Source organism: Oncorhynchus gorbuscha, unplaced genomic scaffold (genome assembly GCF_021184085.1).
Source record: "Oncorhynchus gorbuscha isolate QuinsamMale2020 ecotype Even-year unplaced genomic scaffold, OgorEven_v1.0 Un_scaffold_910, whole genome shotgun sequence".
Classification (NCBI taxonomy): domain Eukaryota; kingdom Metazoa; phylum Chordata; class Actinopteri; order Salmoniformes; family Salmonidae; genus Oncorhynchus; species Oncorhynchus gorbuscha.
The window spans coordinates 195,068-218,055 of NW_025745875.1; the positions used below are offsets into that span (position 1 = coordinate 195,068).

General features: G+C 41.2%; 1 protein-coding gene across 1 annotated transcript; it reads right to left on the minus strand.

Annotated features, from left to right (window-relative positions):
- Window positions 1–17,983: 17,983 nt before the first annotated feature.
- snrpa1 (small nuclear ribonucleoprotein polypeptide A') lies at window positions 17,984–21,212 on the minus strand. The gene is made up of 9 exons (XM_046336057.1): window positions 20,996–21,212; window positions 20,686–20,833; window positions 20,508–20,586; window positions 20,222–20,268; window positions 19,941–20,043; window positions 19,496–19,575; window positions 19,057–19,135; window positions 18,576–18,669; window positions 17,984–18,388 (listed from the first exon to the last, which is right to left on the minus strand). Exons 1-9 carry the CDS (start codon window positions 21,075–21,077, stop codon window positions 18,099–18,101), a joined length of 1,002 nt encoding a protein of 333 aa, XP_046192013.1. The 5' UTR covers window positions 21,078–21,212; the 3' UTR covers window positions 17,984–18,098.
- Between the last annotated feature and the right edge of the window lie 1,776 nt (window positions 21,213–22,988).

Below are 22,988 nucleotides of genomic sequence, written 5' to 3' on the forward strand. Positions count from 1 at the left end.
GACAAGATACGTTCCAGGATAGGATAGAATTACAAGACCAATTAATAGAAGGATTATGACATACTAGCCAGGGATGACCCAAAACAACAGGTGTGAAAGGTGAACGAAAAATCAAAAAAGAAATAGTCTCACTGTGGTTACCAGATACTGTGAGAGTTAAAGGTAGTGTCTCAAATCTGATACTGGGAAGATGACTACCGTCTAAGGCAAACATGGGCGTAGGCTTGTCTAACTGTCTGAAAGGAATGTTATGTTTCCGAACCCATGCTTCGTCCATGAAACAACCCTCAGCCCCAGAGTCAATCAAGGCACTGCATGTAGCACCCGAACCGGTCCAGCGTAGATGGACCGACATAGTAGTACAGGATCTAGATGAAGAGACCTGAGTAGTAGCGCTCACCAGTAGCCCTCCGCTTACTGATGGGCTCTGGCCTCTTACTGGACATGAATTAACAAAATGTCCATCAAATCCGCAATAGAGGCACAGGCGGTTGGTGATCCTCCGTTCCCTCTCCTTAGTCGAGATGCGAATCCCTCCCAGCTGCATGGGCTCAGTCTCAGAGTCAGAGGAGGGAGATGGTTGCGATGCGGAGCAGGGAAACACCGTTGATGCGAGCTCTCTTCCACGAGCCTGGTGACGAAGATCTACCCGTCGTTCTATGCGGATGGCGAGAGCAATCAAAGAGTCCACACTGGAAGGAACCTCCCGAGAGAGAATCTCATCCTTGACCACTGTGTGGAGTCCCTCCAGAAAACGAGCGAGCAGCGCCGGCTCGTTCCAGTCACTAGAGGCAGCAAGAGTACGAAACTCTATAGAGTAATCCGTTATGGATCGATCACCTTGGCATAGGGAAGCCAGGGCCCTAGAAGCCTCCCCACCAAAAACTGAACGGTCAAAAACCCGAATCATCTCCTCCTTAAAGTTCTGGTAATTGTTAGAACAATCAGCCCTTGCCTCCCAGATAGCTGTGCCCCACTCTCGGGCCCGGCCAGTAAGGAGTGAAATGACGTAAGCAACCCGAGCTCTCTCACTAGAGTATGTGTTGGGTTGGAGAGAGAACACAATATCACACTGGGTGAGAAAGGAGCGGCACTCCGTGGGCTGCCCGGAGTAGCAAGGTGGGTTATTAACCCTAGGTTCCGGAGGCTCGGCAGGCCAGGAAGTAACAGGTGGCACGAGACGAAGACTCTGGAACTGTCCAGAGAGGTCGGAAACCTGAGCGGCCAGGTTCTCCACGGCATGGCGAGCAGCAGACAATTCCTGCTCGTGTCTGCCGAGCATGGCTCCTTGGATCTTGACGGCAGTGTTACGAGCCTCTGTAGTCGCTGGGTCCATTCCTTGGTCGGATCCTTCTGTTATGCAGGTGAATGAGGACCCAAAAGCGACTTGGCGAAAACAGAGTTTTTAATCCAGAAAGAAACTTTACAAAACAAAAAGCATAATACTACTCGTAAAGACGAGAACAGACAGGAGACTTGATCGAGAACTGCAGGTTGCCTCGGGAAGGCACTTGAACCTAGCAGACTCAGACACCTGCTCACCACGCAGCATCTGAGGGAAACACGACACGACAGGGCAAAACATAGACACAGCACGGTGAATTATAGATGAGGATCCGACGGGGCAGGAACGGAAAACAAGGAGAGAAATAGGGACTCTAATCAGGGAAAAGGATCGGGAACAGGTGTGGGAAGACTAAATGATTGATTAGGGGAATAGGAACAGCTGGGAGCAGGAACGGAACGATAGAGAGAAGAGAGAGCGAGAGAGTGAGAGAGGGAGGGGGAGAGAGAGGGATAGAAAGAGGGAAAGAACCTAATAAGACCAGCAGAGGGAAACGAATAGAAGGGGAAGCACGGGGACAAGACATGATAATTAATGACAAAACATGACAGTTATGGTGTGTTATGGCGTGTGTGTATCATGTGTATGTTATGGTGTGTTATGGCGTGTTATGGTGTGTTATGGCGTGTTTGTATCATGTGTATGTTATGGTGTGTTATGGCGTGTGTGTATCATGTGTATGTTATGGTGTGTTATGGCGTGTGTGTATCATGTGTATGTTATGGTGTGTTATGGCGTGTTATGGTGTGTTATGGCGTGTTTGTATCATGTGTATGTTATGGTGTGTTATGGCGTGTGTGTATCATGTGTATGTTATGGTGTGTTATGGCGTGTGTGTATCATGTGTATGTTATGGTGTGTTATGGCGTGTTTGTATCATGTGTATGTTATGGTGTGTTATGGCGTGTTTGTATCATGTGTATGTTATGGTGTGTTATGGCGTGTGTGTATCATGTGTATGTTATGGTGTGTTATGGCGTGTTTGTATCATGTGTATGTTATGGTGTGTTATGGCGTGTTATGGTGTGTTATGGCGTGTTTGTATCATGTGTATGTTATGGTGTGTTATGGTGTGTTATGGCGTGTTATGGTGTGTTTGTATCATGTGTATGTTATGGTGTGTTTGTATCATGTGTATGTTATGGTGTGTTATGGCGTGTGTGTATCATGTGTATGTTATGGTGTGTTATGGCGTGTTTGTATCATGTGTATGTTATGGTGTGTTATGGCGTGTGTGTATCATGTGTATGTTATGGTGTGTTATGGCGTGTTTGTATCATGTGTATGTTATGGTGTGTTATGGCGTGTTTGTATCATGTGTATGTTATGGTGTGTTATGGCGTGTTTGTATCATGTGTATGTTATGGTGTGTTATGGCGTGTGTGTATCATGTGTATGTTATGGTGTGTTATGGCGTGTTTGTATCATGTGTATGTTATGGTGTGTTATGGCGTGTTATGGTGTGTTATGGCGTGTTTGTATCATGTGTATGTTATGGTGTGTTATGGTGTGTTATGGCGTGTTATGGTGTGTTATGGCGTGTTATGGCGTGTTTGTATCATGTGTATGTTATGGTGTGTTATGGCGTGTTTGTATCATGTGTATGTTATGGTGTGTTATGGCGTGTGTGTATCATGTGTATGTTATGGTGTGTTATGGCGTGTGTGTATCATGTGTATGTTATGGTGTGTTATGGCGTGTTTGTATCATGTGTATGTTATGGTGTGTTATGGCGTGTTATGGTGTGTTATGGCGTGTTTGTATCATGTGTATGTTATGGTGTGTTATGGCGTGTTTGTATCATGTGTATGTTATGGTGTGTTATGGCGTGTTTGTTTGCATGTGTATGTTATGGTGTGTTATGGCGTGTGTGTATCATGTGTATGTTATGGTGTGTTATGGCGTGTGTGTATCATGTGTATGTTATGGTGTGTTATGGCGTGTTTGTATCATGTGTATGTTATGGTGTGTTATGGCGTGTTTGTATCATGTGTATGTTATGGTGTGTTATGGCGTGTTTGTATCATGTGTATGTTATGGTGTGTTTGTATCATGTGTATGTTATGGTGTGTTATGGCGTGTGTGTATCATGTGTATGTTATGGTGTGTTATGGCGTGTGTGTATCATGTGTATGTTATGGTGTGTTATGGCGTGTTTGTATCATGTGTATGTTATGGTGTGTTATGGCGTGTTATGGTGTGTTATGGCGTGTTTGTATCATGTGTATGTTATGGTGTGTTATGGTGTGTTATGGCGTGTTATGGTGTGTTATGGCGTGTTATGGCGTGTTTGTATCATGTGTATGTTATGGTGTGTTATGGCGTGTTTGTATCATGTGTATGTTATGGTGTGTTATGGCGTGTGTGTATCATGTGTATGTTATGGTGTGTTATGGCGTGTGTGTATCATGTGTATGTTATGGTGTGTTATGGCGTGTTTGTATCATGTGTATGTTATGGTGTGTTATGGCGTGTTATGGTGTGTTATGGCGTGTTTGTATCATGTGTATGTTATGGTGTGTTATGGCGTGTTTGTATCATGTGTATGTTATGGTGTGTTATGGCGTGTTTGTTTGCATGTGTATGTTATGGTGTGTTATGGCGTGTGTGTATCATGTGTATGTTATGGTGTGTTATGGCGTGTGTGTATCATGTGTATGTTATGGTGTGTTATGGCGTGTTTGTATCATGTGTATGTTATGGTGTGTTATGGCGTGTGTGTATCATGTGTATGTTATGGTGTGTTATGGCGTGTGTGTATCATGTGTATGTTATGGTGTGTTATGGCGTGTGTGTATCATGTGTATGTTATGGTGTGTTATGGCGTGTTTGTATCATGTGTATGTTATGGTGTGTTATGGCGTGTGTGTATCATGTGTATGTTATGGTGTGTTATGGCGTGTTTGTATCATGTGTATGTTATGGTGTGTTATGGCGTGTTTGTATCATGTGTATGTTATGGTGTGTTATGGCGTGTGTGTATCATGTGTATGTTATGGTGTGTTATGGCGTGTTTGTTTGCATTTGTATGTTATGGTGTGTTATGGCGTGTGTGTATCATGTGTATGTTATGGTGTGTTATGGCGTGTTTGTATCATGTGTATGTTATGGTGTGTTATGGCGTGTTTGTATCATGTGTATGTTATGGTGTGTTATGGCGTGTGTGTATCATGTGTATGTTATGGTGTGTTATGGCGTGTTTGTTTGCATGTGTCTGTGCCTATGTTTTTGTTGTTTCCCCACTGTTCCATCATTTTACTGCCTGCATCACTTACATGATGTGGAATAGAGTTCCATGTAGTCATGGCTCTATGTAGTACTGTGCGCCTCCCATAGTCTGTTCTGGAATTGGGGACTGTGAAGAGACCTCTGGTGGCATGTCTTGTGGAGTATGCATGGGTGTCCGAGCAGTGTGCCAGTAGTTCAAACAGACAGCTCGGTGCATTCAACATGTCAATACCTCTCACAAATACAAGAGGTGATGAAGTCAATCTCTCCTTCACTTTGAGCCAGGAGAGATTGACATGCATATTATTAATGATAGCTCTTTGTGTACATCCAAGGGCCGGCCGTGCTGCCCTGTTCTGAGCCAATTGCAACTTTCTGGTATAATAAAAGGGAAATATTACACATTTCCTGTAGGAGCAATAAAAACGTGTCTCTCATCTTACCCTAAGAGCCACCATCCAATCAGTCTGTTCTTGTTGACGACCAAAACATAATGTTCACCAATTCAAAGAAAATCTGGATGATTTTTACCAATACTGATTTTGAGATACTGATTTCAGCTGTTGAGATACTGATTTCAGCTGTTGAGATACTGATTTCAGCTGTTGAGATACTGATTTCAGCTGTTGAGATACTGATTTCAGCTGTTGAGATACTGATTTCAGCTGTTGAGATACTGATTCCAGCTGTTGTGACACTGATGAGTTGGCAGAGAGAATAACACAGATAGTGTAACTGAATGCTGAAACAGTCAGGTAGGCTAGATACCCAAGCTAGGGACCTCATATGCTATACAAAACCTTCTGACATCGATTTGACTGTAAATTGCACATGTCATAATCCACGTCAAAGCGGTAACGTAGGCCTTTACACCTTGAACTGAGATGCACTTACTGGGCCATGGCCAGATTGAGCTCCATGTCTGTCCTTATTCCTTAAACAGTCTCAATGTTGTTTTTCCTGGACTGGATGTCTACCCGGGTGAAGCTAAGAAGCTCTCGGCCAAGCTAGATTTGTAGATGGAAGACTGGTATATCAAGCTCCCTAATGGGATTGTGGCGCTGCCAGGCTAATGCATCAGGCTACACTGAGCTAAAGATAAGATAAAGCAAACCTGGGTCATATTCATTAGGGCACACTGTAGCTAAACGAGCTCATACAGTACATCCCAGTTTCAAACGTTTCTTTTTCGTTTCATGCCTAGTGAATCCGACCCTGTATATTTTCCAGTGGGTCAGTCTATAATAAGGGAAGCCTATAAAGCACCTCCCACTGGGCAAAAACGGTTTGCATTAACGTTGTTCACATGTCATTTCAACCAATTTTCTTTATCTGACGACGTTGAAACAATGTGGGAAACTGATTGGATTTGCAAAAAGTTGTCAACGTAAGGCAACTTCTTATTTTTTTCACCCAACTTTTAACCAACATTTTTCTTACCTAGTTGACTCGGGGATTCAAACCAGCGGTCTTTTCGGTTACTAGCCCAACACTCTTAACCGCTAGGCTATATTCATAGGTTGCTTGTTATCCATTTTATAATTGGTACAATAGCGTTCATTTCACAGTGGCAGGCTGGCAGGAATCCAGCAGTGGATCCTAGATAAAAGCTATATTGGAATAATGAGGTACGGTGTAGATAAGGTAGAGTGACATGTCAGTGTATAAAGAGAGGCGGAACAACAGCAGGTACCACCAGCCAAAAGGTCTATACACACTCACAGGACTCTACACACTCACACACACTGATACTCCAACACACACATAACATGCACACATTTATACTAACTACACACACACACACACACACACACACATACAATCTTCATTTACACGACTGCTACTCTGTTTATCATACTGCCTAGTCCGCTTACCACTATAAATATCTACCTCTATCACCCCAGTATCCCTGCACATTGTAAATATGGTATTGGAACTGACCTTGTATATAGCGTCTTACTTTCTTGTGTTCTTGTTTTTATTTCCTGTGTGTTTTTGTTCTACCTTATGTTAGTTTTAGTGTTACATTGATATTGATTACTGCATTGTTGGGTTTAGAGTTTGCAAGAAAGACATTTCACTGTACTTGTGCACATGACATTAAAACGTGAAACTTTCAACTTAATTGAAACAGAAGATTTACTTTTGATTGAGTCGAACATGAATTCAAAGGGAAATCAACCAAATTCAATCTGAAATCAACAAAACTTTTAAAAACTTATTTGAGATTGGTGTCCCGTCCACGGGATGGTTAAGCTAATGTAGGCGAATGTGATTACCATGAGGTTGTAAGTAACAAGAACATTTCCCAGGACATAGACATATCTGATATTGGTAGAAACCTTAAATTATTTTTTATCTAACTGTACTGTCCAATTTACTATAGCTATTAGAGTGAAAGAATACCATGCTATTGTTTGAGGAGAGTGCACAATTCTGAACATGAAAAGTTATTAATAAACAAATTAGGCACATTTGGGCAGTCTTGATACAACATTTTTAACAGAAATACAATGGTTCATTGGATCAGTCTAAAACTTTGCACATACACTGATGCCATCTAGTGGTCAAAATCTAAATTGCACCTGGGCTAGAAAATGACATTATGGCCTTTCTCTTGCATTTCAAAGATGGTACAAAAAATGCTAAAGAACGGCTGTTTTTTCTTGTATTATCTTTTACCAGATCTATTGTGTTATATTCTCCTACATTCCTTTCACATTTCCACAAACTGCAAAGTGTTTCCTTACAAATGGTACCAAGAATATGCATATCCTTGCTTCAGGGCCTGAGCTACAGGTAATTAGATTTGGGTGTGTCATTTTAAGCGAAAATTGGGGGAAAATGGGCGGATCCTAAATTGGATTTAGGGTAAAAGTTGCGTGAAAAAAACCCAAAAGAAAATAAATGAAAGTTCTTATGTTGATGACTTTTTGCAAATCCAATCAGATTTCTATGTAGATTCAACATTATCTCATAAAATGTTTGTTGAACTGATGTGGAAACAATGTTGATACAACCAGTTTGTGCCCAGCGGAATAGCATTCAGATCCCTGGCACATAGAGGTTGAGAAACCCTGACCTTGCCTGCTGTGTCCTTGTCCTCACTAACTCCTATTTGACCTAGATTGTTTGTGTGTATGATTATGATGTGTGCTTTTTTGTAAAAATGTTTTTTTTTAATTACTTAATTGTTTATAAATCAAAAATCAAATAAAATCAAACTTTATTTGTCATGAAATCCTTACTTACATGTTCAGGTCTACACTTCTTGTATTTGGTGCATGTGACAACGTTTGATTTGATTTTTGATTTAAAAACAACAGAGTAAAAACCTTTTTTATTTTGGTTTATGATCGGGTAAACAATGTCTTCATAAACAATGTATAGCTTCAGAATATGGCAAAAGTTGTCATGTTGATCTCATTGACTGTCAGTCCTTGTATTTGTTACACTTACATTTGTTACACTTACAGTATACAGTCCCATCCCCCAGTTTAATATCGGGGTTGCCGCTGGGCTGAAGCACAAATCCCTAACTGCCCCATTAAAAACGTATTATGGATCAAATCCTGTTAGCAGGATCGATTTGACAACATCCGGTGAAATTGCAGCGCGCAAATTGTATTTTATTTTATTAGAAATATTTAACTTGCATACATTCACAAGTGCAATACGCCAAATTAAAGCTTAACTTCATGTTAATCTAGCCACCGTGTCAGATTTCAAAAAGGCTTTACGGCAAAAGCAAACCAGATGATTATCTGAGGACAGCGCCCAGCATACCAACACATGAAAATCTAATTAGTGGTCACCAGGCGCGACACAAAACTCATAAATAAATGTATAATTCATGCCTTACCTTTGACAAGCTTCTTCTGTTGGCACTCCAATATGTCCCATAAACATCACAAATGGGCCTTTTGTTCGATTAAAACCACCGGTGACAACTCGCCCTACATGACTACAAAATATATAATAAGTTACCTGTAAACTTGTTCCAAACATTTCAAACAACTTTCCTAATCCAACTTTAGGTATTTTAAAACGTAAATAATCAATCAAATTTAAGACGGGATAAACTGCATTCAATACATGACGAAAACAAAGTGAACCACGTTCCAGGTCGCGTGCACCAAAACATTGGTGCACTAGGCTGGACCCTCGTTCTGAATAGCCGTACTTCTTAATTTCTCTAAAGAAAAATATCAACCAATTTCTAAAGGCTGTTGACATCTAGTGGAAACAATAGGAACTGCAACCAAGTGCCACAGAAATCTAGGTTCCCATAGAAAACGAATTGAAAACACAGTGAACAAAAAACAACATATTCCTGGCTGGTTTGTCCTCTGGGTTTCACCAAGGAGTCTTGTTCTGAACACAGACCGTGCAAGCGGCGACAAACTCGGCGACATCCGGAACCATGTTAGGGACCAAAAGCGTTGTCGCAAGTAATAGTTGGGTGGCCATCCGTTTGTGAGACTGCCCGGAAGGACCGTTGTCAGCTACAAAGCGTCATCATCCACTGGTCCCTGTAGCCACTCCTGGCAAGCTCGCCATTTATGTTGTGGTAAATGACGTAAACCAGTTGATGAGGGGATTGTGTCGCTGGAGCCAGGAGAATCCCAAAACCACGGGAATCTGAGGAGAATTGATGAGCAGAAATTGAATAGTCTCGGTGTGATCCCCTGACACCTGTAGGTTAAAAAATATATATATATATTTAAAAATATATATAAAAAAAAAATATATATATATATCACCTTTATTTAACCAGGTAGGCAAGTTGAGCACAAGTTCTCATTTACAATTGCGACCTGGCCAAGTTAAAGCAAAGCAGTTGGACACATACAACAACACAGAGTTACACATGGAATAAAACAAACATACAGTCAATAATACAATAGAAAAATAAGTCTATATACAATGTGAGCAAATGAGGTGAGATAAGGGAGGTAAAAGGCAAATAAAAAAACGGCGTTGGTGGTGAAGTAAATACAATATAGCAAGTAAAACACTGGAATGGTAGATTTGCAGTGGAAGAATGTGCAAAGTAGAGATATAAATAATGGGGTGCAAAGGAGCAAAATAAATAAATACAGTAGGGGGAGAGGTAGTTGTTTGGGCAAAATTATAGATGGGCAATGTACGGGTGCAGTAATCTGTGAGCTGCTCTGACCACTGGTGCTTAAAGCTAGTGAGGGAGATAAGTGTTTGCAGTTTCAGAGATTTTTGTAGTTCATTCCAGTCATTGGCAGCAGAGAACTGGAAGGAGAGGCGGAGGGGAGTGGTATTATGAGTGACCCATCCTATAGAGCTGCCCCCCAGCGCTCTAACATCCATGGGAATGGAAAGGGACTGAGTGGGGATGTTCAGCTCGGAAGTGACTCGGCTGTTGTCCAGATAATGGGGAAGATGGGCGACACCTGGAGGGAGGTGGAGACATTCACAAAGACAGGTGAAACAGATCAGGGTGTGACAGTTGTTCATCATTGCTAGACATGTTCAAGTCTTACCATAGATTTTCAAGCCGATTTAAATCAAAACCGTTACTAGGCCACTCAGGAACTTGTAATGTTTAGTGGTAGATTTGGCCTTGTGTTTTAGGTTTTTGTTATGCTGAATGGTGAATTAGTCCCCCCAGTGTCTGTTGGAAAGCAGACTGAACCTCTAGGATTTTGCATGTGCTTAGCTGTATTCCATTTTTGTCAACAACAACCAAAAACTCCCTAGTCCTTGCCAATGACAATGACATGATGCAGCCACCACCGTGCTTGAAAATATGAAGAGTGTTACTCAGTGATGTGTTGGATTTTGTTGTGTTGGATTTTCCCTAAACATAACATAACGCTTTGTATACAGGACAAAAAGTACATTTCTTTGACATATTTTTTGCAGTATTACTTAAGTGCAAACCTCTTGCAAACAGGATGCATGTTTTTTGAGCCCTTCAGAACAGCCAGAAACAACCAACAAAAAAGTACTTCATATATTTAATATATCTTGTCATTTAAAGTAATGTCACAACAATCTTGGCCAGCCAACACTTGTTGTTGAGTCATGTTGCAGAGTGGAGAATCAAGATTTTCTACTCTTGTAAGAACAGATTGTACAGAGCGAGCTGATGAGAATTATAGCAATCTGTTACTCTCCTCTCCTGTCCTTGTTAAACCATGGGAGCTGTTTGCAATGGAGGTGTTAAGGAATTTACCTGTAAAAATATTAGGTTACGTAACGAGGTTTCAGACTGGGTTTTTAGTGGTAGAAATTTACTTTTCTTTTTAACTCCTACCCCTTTCAAATATACAAAAAAGGTGGACCTTGATCCAACACCTGCCACTTATTCAAACCAACCTTGTAACTGCATGTGCCTTATGCACATGGGTGAGTCAGTGCCACATTCATTTTCCCACCCCAAATAAGTTCTCCTGCAAATCTATGCCATCGTGGCATGTTAGAAATGCCCTCTTTCTGCTCATCATAAATGCAATGTTTGTTGACCTTATCAATGAACGAGCAGGCTGATTTCTTCCACTCCTGTCGATAAAGTAAATGTTATTAATAGTCATACCAATGTTTGAGCTACTTAATAAATGAGTGATGTGTCTAAACACCTGGGTCAAATTGACAGAAAATTGGTTTTAATGGTTGATGCAGCATGATCATGTTGATGTGGTAGAGTAAAGTAACATTAGTACAATGTTGACTCAACCAATGTTTGCAAGCAAGATGGAAAGTCCAGAATACATACATAGCTTTTATATATTCTTGATAAAAACAGATATGTATGAAAATAACGTTAAAAAAGGTAACATTCTGTACTGTCGTCTCGTATTCATAATTTGATCTCAAATTCAAAATGCTGAAGTACACAGCTTAATGTACACATTTAGCTTCAGTGGTTAAGGTAAGGGTAAGGGTTAGGGATGGATAAGGGTTAAGGTAAGGGTAAGGGTTAGGGATGGATAAGGGTTAAGGTAAGGGTAAGGGTTAGGGATGGATAAGGGTTAAGGTAAGGGTAAGGGTTAGGGATGGATAAGGGTAAGGGTTAAGGTAAGGGTTAGGGATGGATAAGGGTTAAGGTAAGGGTTAGGGATGGATAAGGGTAAGGGTTAAGGTAAGGGTTTGGGATGGATAAGGGTAAGGGTTAAGGTAAGGGTAAGGGTTAGGGATGGATAAGGGTTAAGGTTAGGGATGGATAAGGGTTAAGGTAAGGGTTAGGGATGGATAAGGGTAAGGGTTAAGGTAAGGGTTTGGGATGGATAAGGGTTAAGGTAAGGGTTTGGGTTTGGGATGGATAAGGGTAAGGGTTAAGGTAAGGGTAAGGGTTAGGGATGGATAAGGGTAAGGGTTAGGGATGGATAAGGGTTAAGGTAAGGGTAAGGGTTAGGGATGGATAAGGGTAAGGGTTAAGGTAAGGGTTTGGGATGGATAAGGGTAAGCGTTAAGGTAAGGGTTTGGGATGGATAAGGGTTAAGGTAAGGGTTAGGGATGGATAAGGGTAAGGGTTAGGGATGGATAAGGGTTAAGGTAAGGGTTAGGGATGGATAAGGGTAAGGGTTAAGGTAAGGGTTTGGGATGGATAAGGGTAAGGGTTAAGGTAAGGGTTTGGGATGGATAAGGGTAAGGGTTAAGGTAAGGGTTTGGGATGGATAAGGGTAAGGGTTAAGGTAAGGGTAAGGGTTTGGGATGGATAAGGGTTAAGGTAAGGGTAAGGGTTTGGGATGGATAAGGGTAAGGGTTAAGGTAAGGGTTTGCGATGGAAAAGGGTAAGGGTTAAGGTAAGGGTTTGGGTTTGGGATGGGTTAAAACAAAACAATATTACTAAACAATTGCCTTACCACTGGGATTGAACCTGCAATCCTCTGACCTGCAATCCCCTGTTTAAGCCCGTCATCAACCCCATCCCAAAAGTCCTAGCTCATTGTGAACCTAATAGGCATATAGGCTCTCGCGTTGCCCCTAGTAGATGGTAGGAAATGGCCATGGAAATAAAATTCCACCACATGCCATAATTTCACAATTTCAAATATGCCTAAATTCGCCGTAATCCACTAGAGTTTGGCCTGGATACGCTCTGTTACGAATGGAATAGTCATCATACAATATCATATGAATTGGAGGACTTATAGTATCATATGTCTTGCTCTGAGGCCAGGCTGCTTGTTGTGTTAGCATTTGTGGCTAACTATAGCAGCTTGCAGGTTATGTGTAGTAACGTAGCAGGTTAGGTGAACTAATGTAGCAGTTTAGATGAACTAGCATAGCAGGTTAGGCTACTATGGTTAAGGTTGGGGTTGGGGAAGGGTTAGCTAACATGCTAAGTATTTGCAAAACACTTGTGGTTAGCTAAAGTTGCTAACTTGCTAAAATGCTAAAGTTGTCCTGGAAACAATTCAAACATGCATGTTGAAACTGCTAATTGCCCCTTTAAGTAACCAGACCATTCGTACATATCTTATGTTTAGGAGGTACACAAAACAACGTCATATCCTTTGTATGGCTCTGAGGCCAGACAGTATTGTTGTTTACTGACACAAATGACAAAAGAAAAGAAATATGCCACTTACAAACATAAATGAATCACACCCTTTTGTTTGCAAGGACCAGCTCCTTTGAAGTATAGATACAAATAGGGCACGTTTCCCCGGAAACAGATGAGGCATAGTCCTGTACTAAAAAGCCTTTTAAATGGACTTGCTTCATAACCCAGGAGTAAGATTAATCTGTGTCCTGAAACCCGCATATAGGCTTTCAGATAGAACACATCAATTAAACATTTCTGTAGGTAGATTACAATTTTGGATTGTTTATGTTAGTCATACCCAGTGAAAATCTGAGGTAAGGAGAAACTTCAGCATTTTTTCAACTTCATGTGCATCATCTCTAGCACCACCCCAACATCAACATATATAAAAATGGTGCATTTCTATGTTTTGTTGATAAAAAGATAAAGTAAGATAAGTGTTTCCAATGACATCATCGATGTGCATCGTGTCATTTTGACCAATTGTGAGTATGCATTGCCTACTAATTGGCTGATGATGTCATTGGAAACACTTATCTTTCTCAATATTTTTTACCGTTTTGACATATGTTGACGTTGGGGGGGTGCTGAAGATTTTTTAAATTTCCCTTTAAGTGTAAAAACAGATCAGAACTTTGATTACTTCAATACATTTGACATATACTCACCTCCATATGCACAGTATTTGGACAGTGAAGCAATTTTTATTTTTATTGTCTCTACACTCCAGCATTGTGGATTTGAGATCAGTAAAGAACATCACCTTTTATTTTGATACATATCTGTTTTACCGTTTAGCCATGAAGACACTTTATGTTCGTCTGGGTACCAGTATTTTTAGCTAACACTCCACCGCACATTTGGCAAATCACAGGAGTAGCAAGGAGTGGAATGTATGGCTGAACAGAGACGACAACTGGGCTAACTTTACATATCTAGTCCTCCCATTTCAGGAAGTCATAAATATTTGGACAAATTAACTTAAAGTGTATTAAAGTAGTCAAAAGTTTAGTATTTGGTCCCATATTCCTTTCACTCAATGACTATGTCAATCTTTTGACTCTACACACTTGTTGAATGCATTTGCAGTTTGTTTTGGGTTATATTTTTCCCAATAGGAACTGAATGATGAATAATGTATTGTGTCATTTTGGAGTCACTTTTCCTGTAATTAGGAATAGAAGATGTTTCGGGAACACTTTTACATGAATGTGGATTTTACCATGATTATGGATAATCATAAATTGTGAATAATGATGAGTGTGAAAGTTACAGAGGCACAAACATCATACCCCCCAAATAAATGATATTATTGGTAATGGTGAAAGGTTTTATTGCAGCCTCTGTAATCTTATCACTCATAATGTCTCATGATTTTTATTAATCACTTCATTTTGAAGTGTTCAGGAACATCTTATCTACTCCAGTCATCATTTACCATTCAGTTCCTATTGGGTAAAACATAATCCAAAACACACAAAAATACATCCAATGAGATTGTAGTCACAAGCGGGATGTAGTCATTACATGCTAAGAATATGGGACCAAATACTACACTTTTGAGGGGAGGACAGCTCATGTTTTTCCAAGTGTTTGATACCATTCCATTGACTCCATTCCAGCCATTATTATGAGCCATCCTCCATTCAGCAGCCTCCACTGGTAGGCACTAGCTACACTGCCTTCAGGAAGTTCACACCCCTTGAATACTTCTAAAACATGTTGTGTTACAGCCCACATTTAAAATATATTGAATTTAGACTTATCACTGGCCTACACACAATAACCCATAATGTCAAATCAAATGTTATTTGTCACATACACATGGTTAGCAGATGTTAATGCGAGTGTAGCAAAATGCTTGTGCTTCTAGTTCCGACAATGCAGTAATATCTAACAAGTAATCCAACCAATTCACAACGACTACCTTATACATCGTTCTGCCCCTGAACAAGGCAGTTAACCCACTGTTCCTAGGCCGTCATTGAAAATAAGAATTTGTTCTTAACTGACTTGTCTCGTTAAATAAAGGTTTAAAAAAATGTAACGGGATGAATAGAATATTTACATATAAATATATGGATGAGCGATGGCCGTGCAGCATAGGCAGTAGACGGTATAGAATACAGTATATACACATGAGATGAATAATGTAGGATATGTAAACATTATTAAAGTGACTAAGATACAGTAGAATAGTATAGAATACAGTATATACACATGAGATGAATAATGTAGGATATGTAAACATTATTAAAGTGACTAAGATACAGTAGAATAGTATAGAATACAGTATATACACATGAGATGAATAATGTAGGATATGTAAACATTATTAGTGACTAAGATACAGTAGAATAGTATAGAATACAGTATATACACATGAGATGAATAATGTAGGATATGTAAACATTATTAAGTGACTAAGATACAGTAGAATAGTATAGAATACAATATATACACATGAGATGAATAATGTAGGATATGTAAACATTAAGTGACTAAGATACAGTAGAATAGTATAGAATACAGTATATACACATGAGATGAATAATGTAGGATATGTAAACATTATTAAGTGACTAAGATACAGTAGAATAGTATAGAATACAGTATATACACATGAGATGAATAATGTAGGATATGTAAACATTATTAAGTGACTAAGATACAGTAGAATAGTATAGAATACAGTATATACACATGAGATAAGTAATGTAGGATATGTTGACATTCTTATAGTGACTAGTGATACCTTTATTAAATGTTTTAAAATGTCAGATTTGTCTGTATGTTGGCAGCAGCCACTGTCAGTGATGGCAGATTTGTCTGTATGTTGGCAGCAGCCACTGTCAGTGATGGCAGATTTGTCTGTATGTTGGCAGCAGCCACTGTCAGTGATGGCAGATTTGTCTGTATGTTGGCAGCAGCCACTGTCAGTGATGTTGATGTGGCAGCAGCCAGATGATGTCAGATTTGTCTGTTGTTGGCAGCAGCCACTGTCAGTGATGTCAGATTTGTCTGTATGTTGGCAGCAGCCACTGTCAGTGATGGCAGATTTGTCTGTATGTTGGCAGCAGCCACTGTCAGTGATGGCAGATTTGTCTGTATGTTGGCAGCAGCCACTGTCAGTGATGGCAGATTTGTCTGTATGTTGGCAGCAGCCACTGTCAGTGATGGCAGATTTGTCTGTATGTTGGCAGCAGCCACTGTCAGTGATGGCAGATTTGTCTGTATGTTGGCAGCAGCCACTGTCAGTGATGGCAGATTTGTCTGTATGTTGGCAGCAGCCACTGTCAGTGATGGCAGATTTGTCTGTATGTTGGCAGCAGCCACTGTCAGTGATGGCAGATTTGTCTGTATGTTGGCAGCAGCCACTGTATGTCAGTGATGGCAGATTTGTCTGTATGTTGGCAGCAGCCACTGTCAGATGATGGCAGATTTGTCAGATTTGTCTGTATGTTGGCAGCAGCCACTGTCAGTGATGGCAGATTTGTCTGTATGTTGGCAGCAGCCACTGTCAGTGATGGCAGATTTGTCTGTATGTTGGCAGCAGCCACTGTCAGTGATGGCAGATTTGTCTGTATGTTGGCAGCAGCCACTGTCAGTGATGGCAGATTTGTCTGTATGTTGGCAGCAGCCACTGTCAGTGATGGCAGATTTGTCTGTATGTTGGCAGCAGCCACTGTCAGTGATGATGGCAGCAGGTCAGATGGCAGATTTGTCTGTATGTTGGCAGCAGCCACTGTCAGTGATGGCAGATTTGTCTGTATGTTGGCAGCAGCCACTGTCAGTGATGGCAGATTTGTCTGTATGTTGGCAGCAGCCACTGTCAGTGATGGCAGATTTGTCTGTATGTTGGCAGCAGCCACTGTCAGTGATGGCAGATTTGTCTGTATGTTGGCAGCAGCCACTGTCAGTGATGGCAGATGTATGTGGCAGCAGCCACTGTCAGTGATTGGCAGCAGCCAGTCAGTGATGATGGCAGATTTGTCTGTATGTTGGCAGCAGCCACTGTCAGTGATGGCAGATTTGTCTGTATGTTGGCAGCAGCCACTGTCAGTGATGGCAGATTTGTCTGTATGTTGGCAGCAGCCATGTCAGTGATGGCAGATTTGTCTGTAGCCAGCCACTGTCAGTGATGGCAGATTTGTCTGTATGTTGGCAGCAGCCACTGTCAGTGATGGCAGATTTGTCAGTGTCAGTGATGGCAGATTTGTCTGTATGTTGGCAGCAGCCACTGTCAGTGATGGCAGATTTGTCTGTATGTTGGCAGCAGCCACTGTCAGTGATGGCAGATTTGTCTGTATGTTGGCAGCAGCCACTGTCAGTGATGGCAGATTTGTCTGTATGTTGGCAGCAGCCACTGTCAGTGATGGCAGATTTGTCTGTATGTTGGCAGCAGCCACTGTCAGTGATGGCAGATTTGTCTGTATGTTGGCAGCAGCCACTGTCAGTGATGGCAGATTTTCTGGGCAAAGAATGTAAGAAATACAACAAAAAAAAACAAATTACTGCCGTTTCCTAAGGACCTGAAGCGGGGCGACCATCTGCCGGCACAATCTTACTGTTGATGTCGAATTATGTTTTTACAAATTAAACATTTAAAGCTGAAATGTTGTGTGTCAAGTATTCAATCCCTTTGTTATTGCAAGCCTAAATAATACGTTCAGGAGTAAAAATGTGTTTAAGTCACATAAGTTGCATGGACTCACTGTGTGCAATAAGTCTGATATTTAAAAAAATCCACTGATCAATAAAATATACCACACCATTTTAAAGTGAAATAAAATCTGGAAATGTATTAACAAATGTATGCCTGTATTAGATAAAGACTGTATAGACATCAGTTTATTCTGGATCAGTAAGCATTGATTGCATTGTTTTGTAAAAAAATGTTTATTGTATTTTCATTTCTCAAAATAACAAAAATGGCATTACATGCTCAACAAATATAAACTTACAAATCAAGCAAGACTTGAGATCTGCATAAAACGATCATGATCCGTTAACCGGTGAATCTTCATCCATATCATCGTCCTCAGACTCATCTTCCTCAGACTCTTGTTTTTCACCCTCCTCCCCCTCTTCTTTCTCCTCCACTTCTCCCTTTTCTACCTCCTCCACCTCCTTTCCCTGTACCACCTCCACCTTTCCCTGTACCTCCTCCACCACATCCTCTTCCATCTCCTCCACTCCATTTCCTTCCTCTGTCTGTATCTCTCGTTGCATATGTGAAACCCCGTTCTCCTCCTCTTCCTCTTCCACCTCCACCATTTCCGGGGGGACTGCAACACAAGAGAAATAAAGTCCGGAACCAGTCAAAGAACCATATATGCAAACCCCTCTGCCCCATAATGCTCTTTACTTTGTCCATCAATGGCTCATTTAAATACTCAGACAACGCAGGACATGACAGACACAGTACATGCCTTGGACATGTCATATGGAGAAGATCTAGTTGCCTGTACACACCTTGTCTGACCTCCCGTCCGGGGATCTGACCAGCCTGCAGCATCCCCTTCAACCTTTCCACCTCGGCCAGAGACGAGGCGTTAGCTATTGCATTCTGGGTAGGGCACAGAACAAATGTATTAGTTCATACATACAGAACGATTACATTAGATGGGCATTTCGGTTTTGATGAACAGACTCTTTTTGAAAGAACCATTAGAGTAGATTGCCAGTCCTGTTACATTCATTTGTTTAGCAGACCATAAATTGACTATTAAAATTGTGAACATTACATTAGGTCAATGGAATAGTGGTATAGAAACTGAGCTGTCCACGCCATAGTGTGTCACTGTCTGAAAACAATGACGTAGGTCTAATCCATGTGTTGCAATGAGTTTGAACACACAATCTGTGGAATGAAAGCTCACCAAAAGGAACAAACTACACAGTGAGTGTACATTTTCTGGCGCTAAATAAAATGTATAAATAAATTATGAAGTGCCTTGATCGCTTCCACGTCAGCGGGAGACGGTCCCATCTTCTTCTTCTCAGGCTGCTGCACAGCAGCTCCGGGGGTGAACCTGAGAACACACACCAGCAGAGTTAGAGAAAACATGGAGGGGATGGGTGCTTCTCTAGCCTCTCAACCAGTGTAGTATCTCAGGTGTAGTATCTTTTCTTATTGAGTCAAATAAACTGATACGACAGGAAATGCCATTGAGACGGCGCTCCTAAGAAACACTGTTGCATGGGGGGTGTTTACAGTAGTTGGGTCAACACATATTTAGATACTCCAGTTGCTACGCAACACCCCATCTACAAGAGTGATCGGTGGTGCAGATAGTCCAATTCTAGAGTGTTCCGATGATTGTCCGACACCCCCACCAGCCAGTGTCCAGTGATTCTAAGGAGCTGCCGTCCGACAGGGACTTTCATCTTACGTTTTGGTCCGCTTGGCAATATCCTTTGCAAGCTGAGCACCTCGTTTGCCCTTGAACATTTTCTCCGCCTCCTGACGCTCCTATGGTAATACATCACAGTTAAAGTGAGAGCTTTTCCAATCAGACAACGACACCTTCACGAGAAGGATGGACAGAGGTTTGGGAAAAACTTACAAATACAGCACTCTGTATGGAAGACAGAGCTCTCCTATACATTTCCTATTCTGCAGGCTTCTTTATCATTGCACTGCAAAGATGAAAAACTAGGGCCTTCGTAGGCCAAGTCCAACGGTATGTGATTGTTTGCCCTGACTAAAGGCCTACATCATTACAAAAAACAACGTTGTTTCATACAACCTGACCTGTGTTAACGATGACCACCCTTTGGACATGGTAATGACAGCGCTTTTCTATATTTAGATTCTGAACGATGGCATGCAATTACCTTTAACTTGACCTTCTGGAAGTCAAGCACGTGAATCTGGGGAATTTTGTTGATGACATAGAGCCTGTAGTGTTTCTTGTTGGTCACTGGATTCCTTAGGAGACTGATGAGATGTCAAAAAATCAGAGATTACGATATTGACTCACAAAACACAGGATTTAGGTGCACAAATATAGCAACTCATCTTGTCCTGCAATTTACAGTGAAATTGATAGCAACCTAATGCATGAATCTGACTTAACTAGGTGTTGTAGTAGAGGCAAGTATTGATCATGAGATACCTGAGAAGGGTCAATGTCTTCACTGAGGCTAGCGGATCCAAATCACCCTGGAGGTAAAAGGACATTTAAAAACATGCCAACACATTAAAAATAAATCGATGGTTCAACCGCTGTAATTGAACACAGGAACACACTCATGTCACAAATATTGCTAAATAACAGCACAGGTCAGATTTTTCCAATCAACAACATGCATGAGTAAAATGCTCCCAATCAGTAATTATTTGAAAAGATCTGATCAGATAAGGCCTTGACCCATTCACTGATGGGATGTATGATAACTCACCAATTCCTGGATGTTGTTGCTTGTGAGGATCAGCTCCCTCATACTCGGCAATGCCTGTTCAAGGTTTTCACCAACACGACTGTGGGGTTGCACACAAAACACAGTGATAGCTAGCTAGGAAGCTAACCTTAAAACGAAATCTAGCAATCCTAGACAACACAATTGTTGCGAAAATTACCATATTCTGTTGTTGTTCATGAGCAACGTTTTGAGCCTCTTGAGCAAAGGGAAGCCGTCCAGTTTTCTGATTTCATTGTCAGAGAAATCGATTGTATCAAACTGGTCAAGTGTAGCCCCAAGGTTTTCAAGTACAGGAATTTTGTAACCTAAATGAGAGCAGAGCATACCAGCATAAGGTTAGCCAGACAGTTTTGGTGGTGTAGCTAGCAGTTAGCAATCACTATCCATCAGTTATTACAGTGCGAAGGCCTAGCCAACCAGAGTTAGCTTTTCTAGCTAGCTAGCATGAAATGCGCAGGTTTATTTACCTCGCAGATCCAGCTCTCTGTCGCGCACGGGGTTTGTGTATTGAGCAGCCTGCTCAATTAGCTCTGCCGATAATTTCACCATATCGACGGCTAACTGGGAAAGCAAAAAATGTTAATAAGCGAGTTTCTTGATTTAAAAAAAAAATTCAGTCCGTACAATGCTTTTTCAACACGCTGCCGCCCGGAAGTAAGACTACTCCCACAATGCAACTCGGTGTAAACGAATAACTGGTCAAATTTCATCGAGCGCGCTCTAGCGCTGAGATCTTAATAGGTTCAATAAGTGCGTCTGATGATGACTGATTATCATTCAAAGACAACTGTCAGGATCTCACGGGGGTGACTATGTATTTGTCTAGAAGCTTCCCAGAACCTTATTCACTTGATAAGGGTTTCACCAGACCGAGATAGCTGCACATCTCTATTGCCCCTTTTTCTTCAGTCAGTGAGATCTGGAATCCTTGGGACTTCCCTACCCTAAACTTAACCCCTACCCTTACCCTAAACATTTCAAATGTAATCTTTAATGGGGTAGGGATGTCCCAAGGATCCCGGATCTTCTTGTAACTTTCTGGCGGACTAGATGCTTTCCGGCTTATTGCTGCCACCCACAGGTCAGTTTGGGTGTTATCCAACTGGTATTATCAGAGAGGAAGAGGCGAGATGATTATTGAGATTGCACGGTTAAACTACATCTCTTCATTTGGTTGAATTTTAGTCATTTAGCAGATGCTCTTATCCAAAGGAACTTACAGTAATGAGTACCTATATTTTCACATTGCTTCCTACAGGCCCCCCATGAGAATCAAACCCACAACCCAGGTGTTGCTAGTGCCATGCTCTACCAACTGAGCCACACACATATCAATAAGTGAGTGCAGTGATCTCTTGGTTTCTCAGTTAAGGCAACTTATTTGAAAGTCACCTAGGCATAACATGTTTCTGAATTACAATTAGATATCCTCAGTTCATATACAATGATAATCCCATTTAGTGTGTTATGTACCCACAGGTAGGTTACTAATAGATTTTTCTCAGCTTCACCTCGCCTAAAGGACGGTAAGCAGGGCAACTCATCCCCATCTTTGCTATAATTGGGACCCGTCTCCATTTCTTCCCTCTCTAATCCTCTGATGGCGTGGTCATCCTTTTATGTGTTATAAACAGACTGGTGCCTTAGCTCTGCAATTGTTATTGTCTTTTAAAGGAGTAGTTAAATAATGGGCATGGGTTCTGAGGGGGTATCCAGGGGGTATCCAGCAACCTGCTAGGTCAGCATCAAAGTGAAATAAATGATTTAATCTTGAAGGATAAGGAAGGGTGGGACCCACATTTAAGGGATTTTGATACTTTAAAAAAAACTGTGTGGAGTGAATGAATGAATGTGTGTGGGACACTGATAGTGGAATATGTTGTGATGTGAAGATGAACATTAACATGCACATTGCCATGCTGTCTGTCTCTCTTGTTTGTGATGCTGGGAATAACATCCCCATAACAGTTCAGTTCATCCTAAAAGATGACTCATGCACACAGGATCTACAGTATAGGTACATTCAAATAAAACAGGTGTTATAGACTTACCGTGACATCATTGCTGATGAGTGTTGTCAACATTTCTGTTGTCTGTCTTGTCTTGCTGGTTACTGACCGAAACGCGGCAATACATGTGCAGAGGTAATTGTGCGTGTGGATGTAATCTTTTACAAAGATAATGAACATACTAAACTGTATCAGTTTACTAAGCTACCTGCCTCTCTTCTCTCTGGGATCTCTCTCTGTCCCACAGGTATGGGACACAGAGAGAGAAAACCCACAGACACTCAGCCCTCTGTGGAATGAGCTTGATGCGTGATTTAGAGGAGAGACCTTTACTCCTCACCCAACAACAGTAATGATGGCATGACTGTGTGAGAGACGTCCTCATTAAAAAACTGCAGAGGATACAGACACTATGAAGCTTTTCAACCAGACTGGAGAGACACAGAATCAG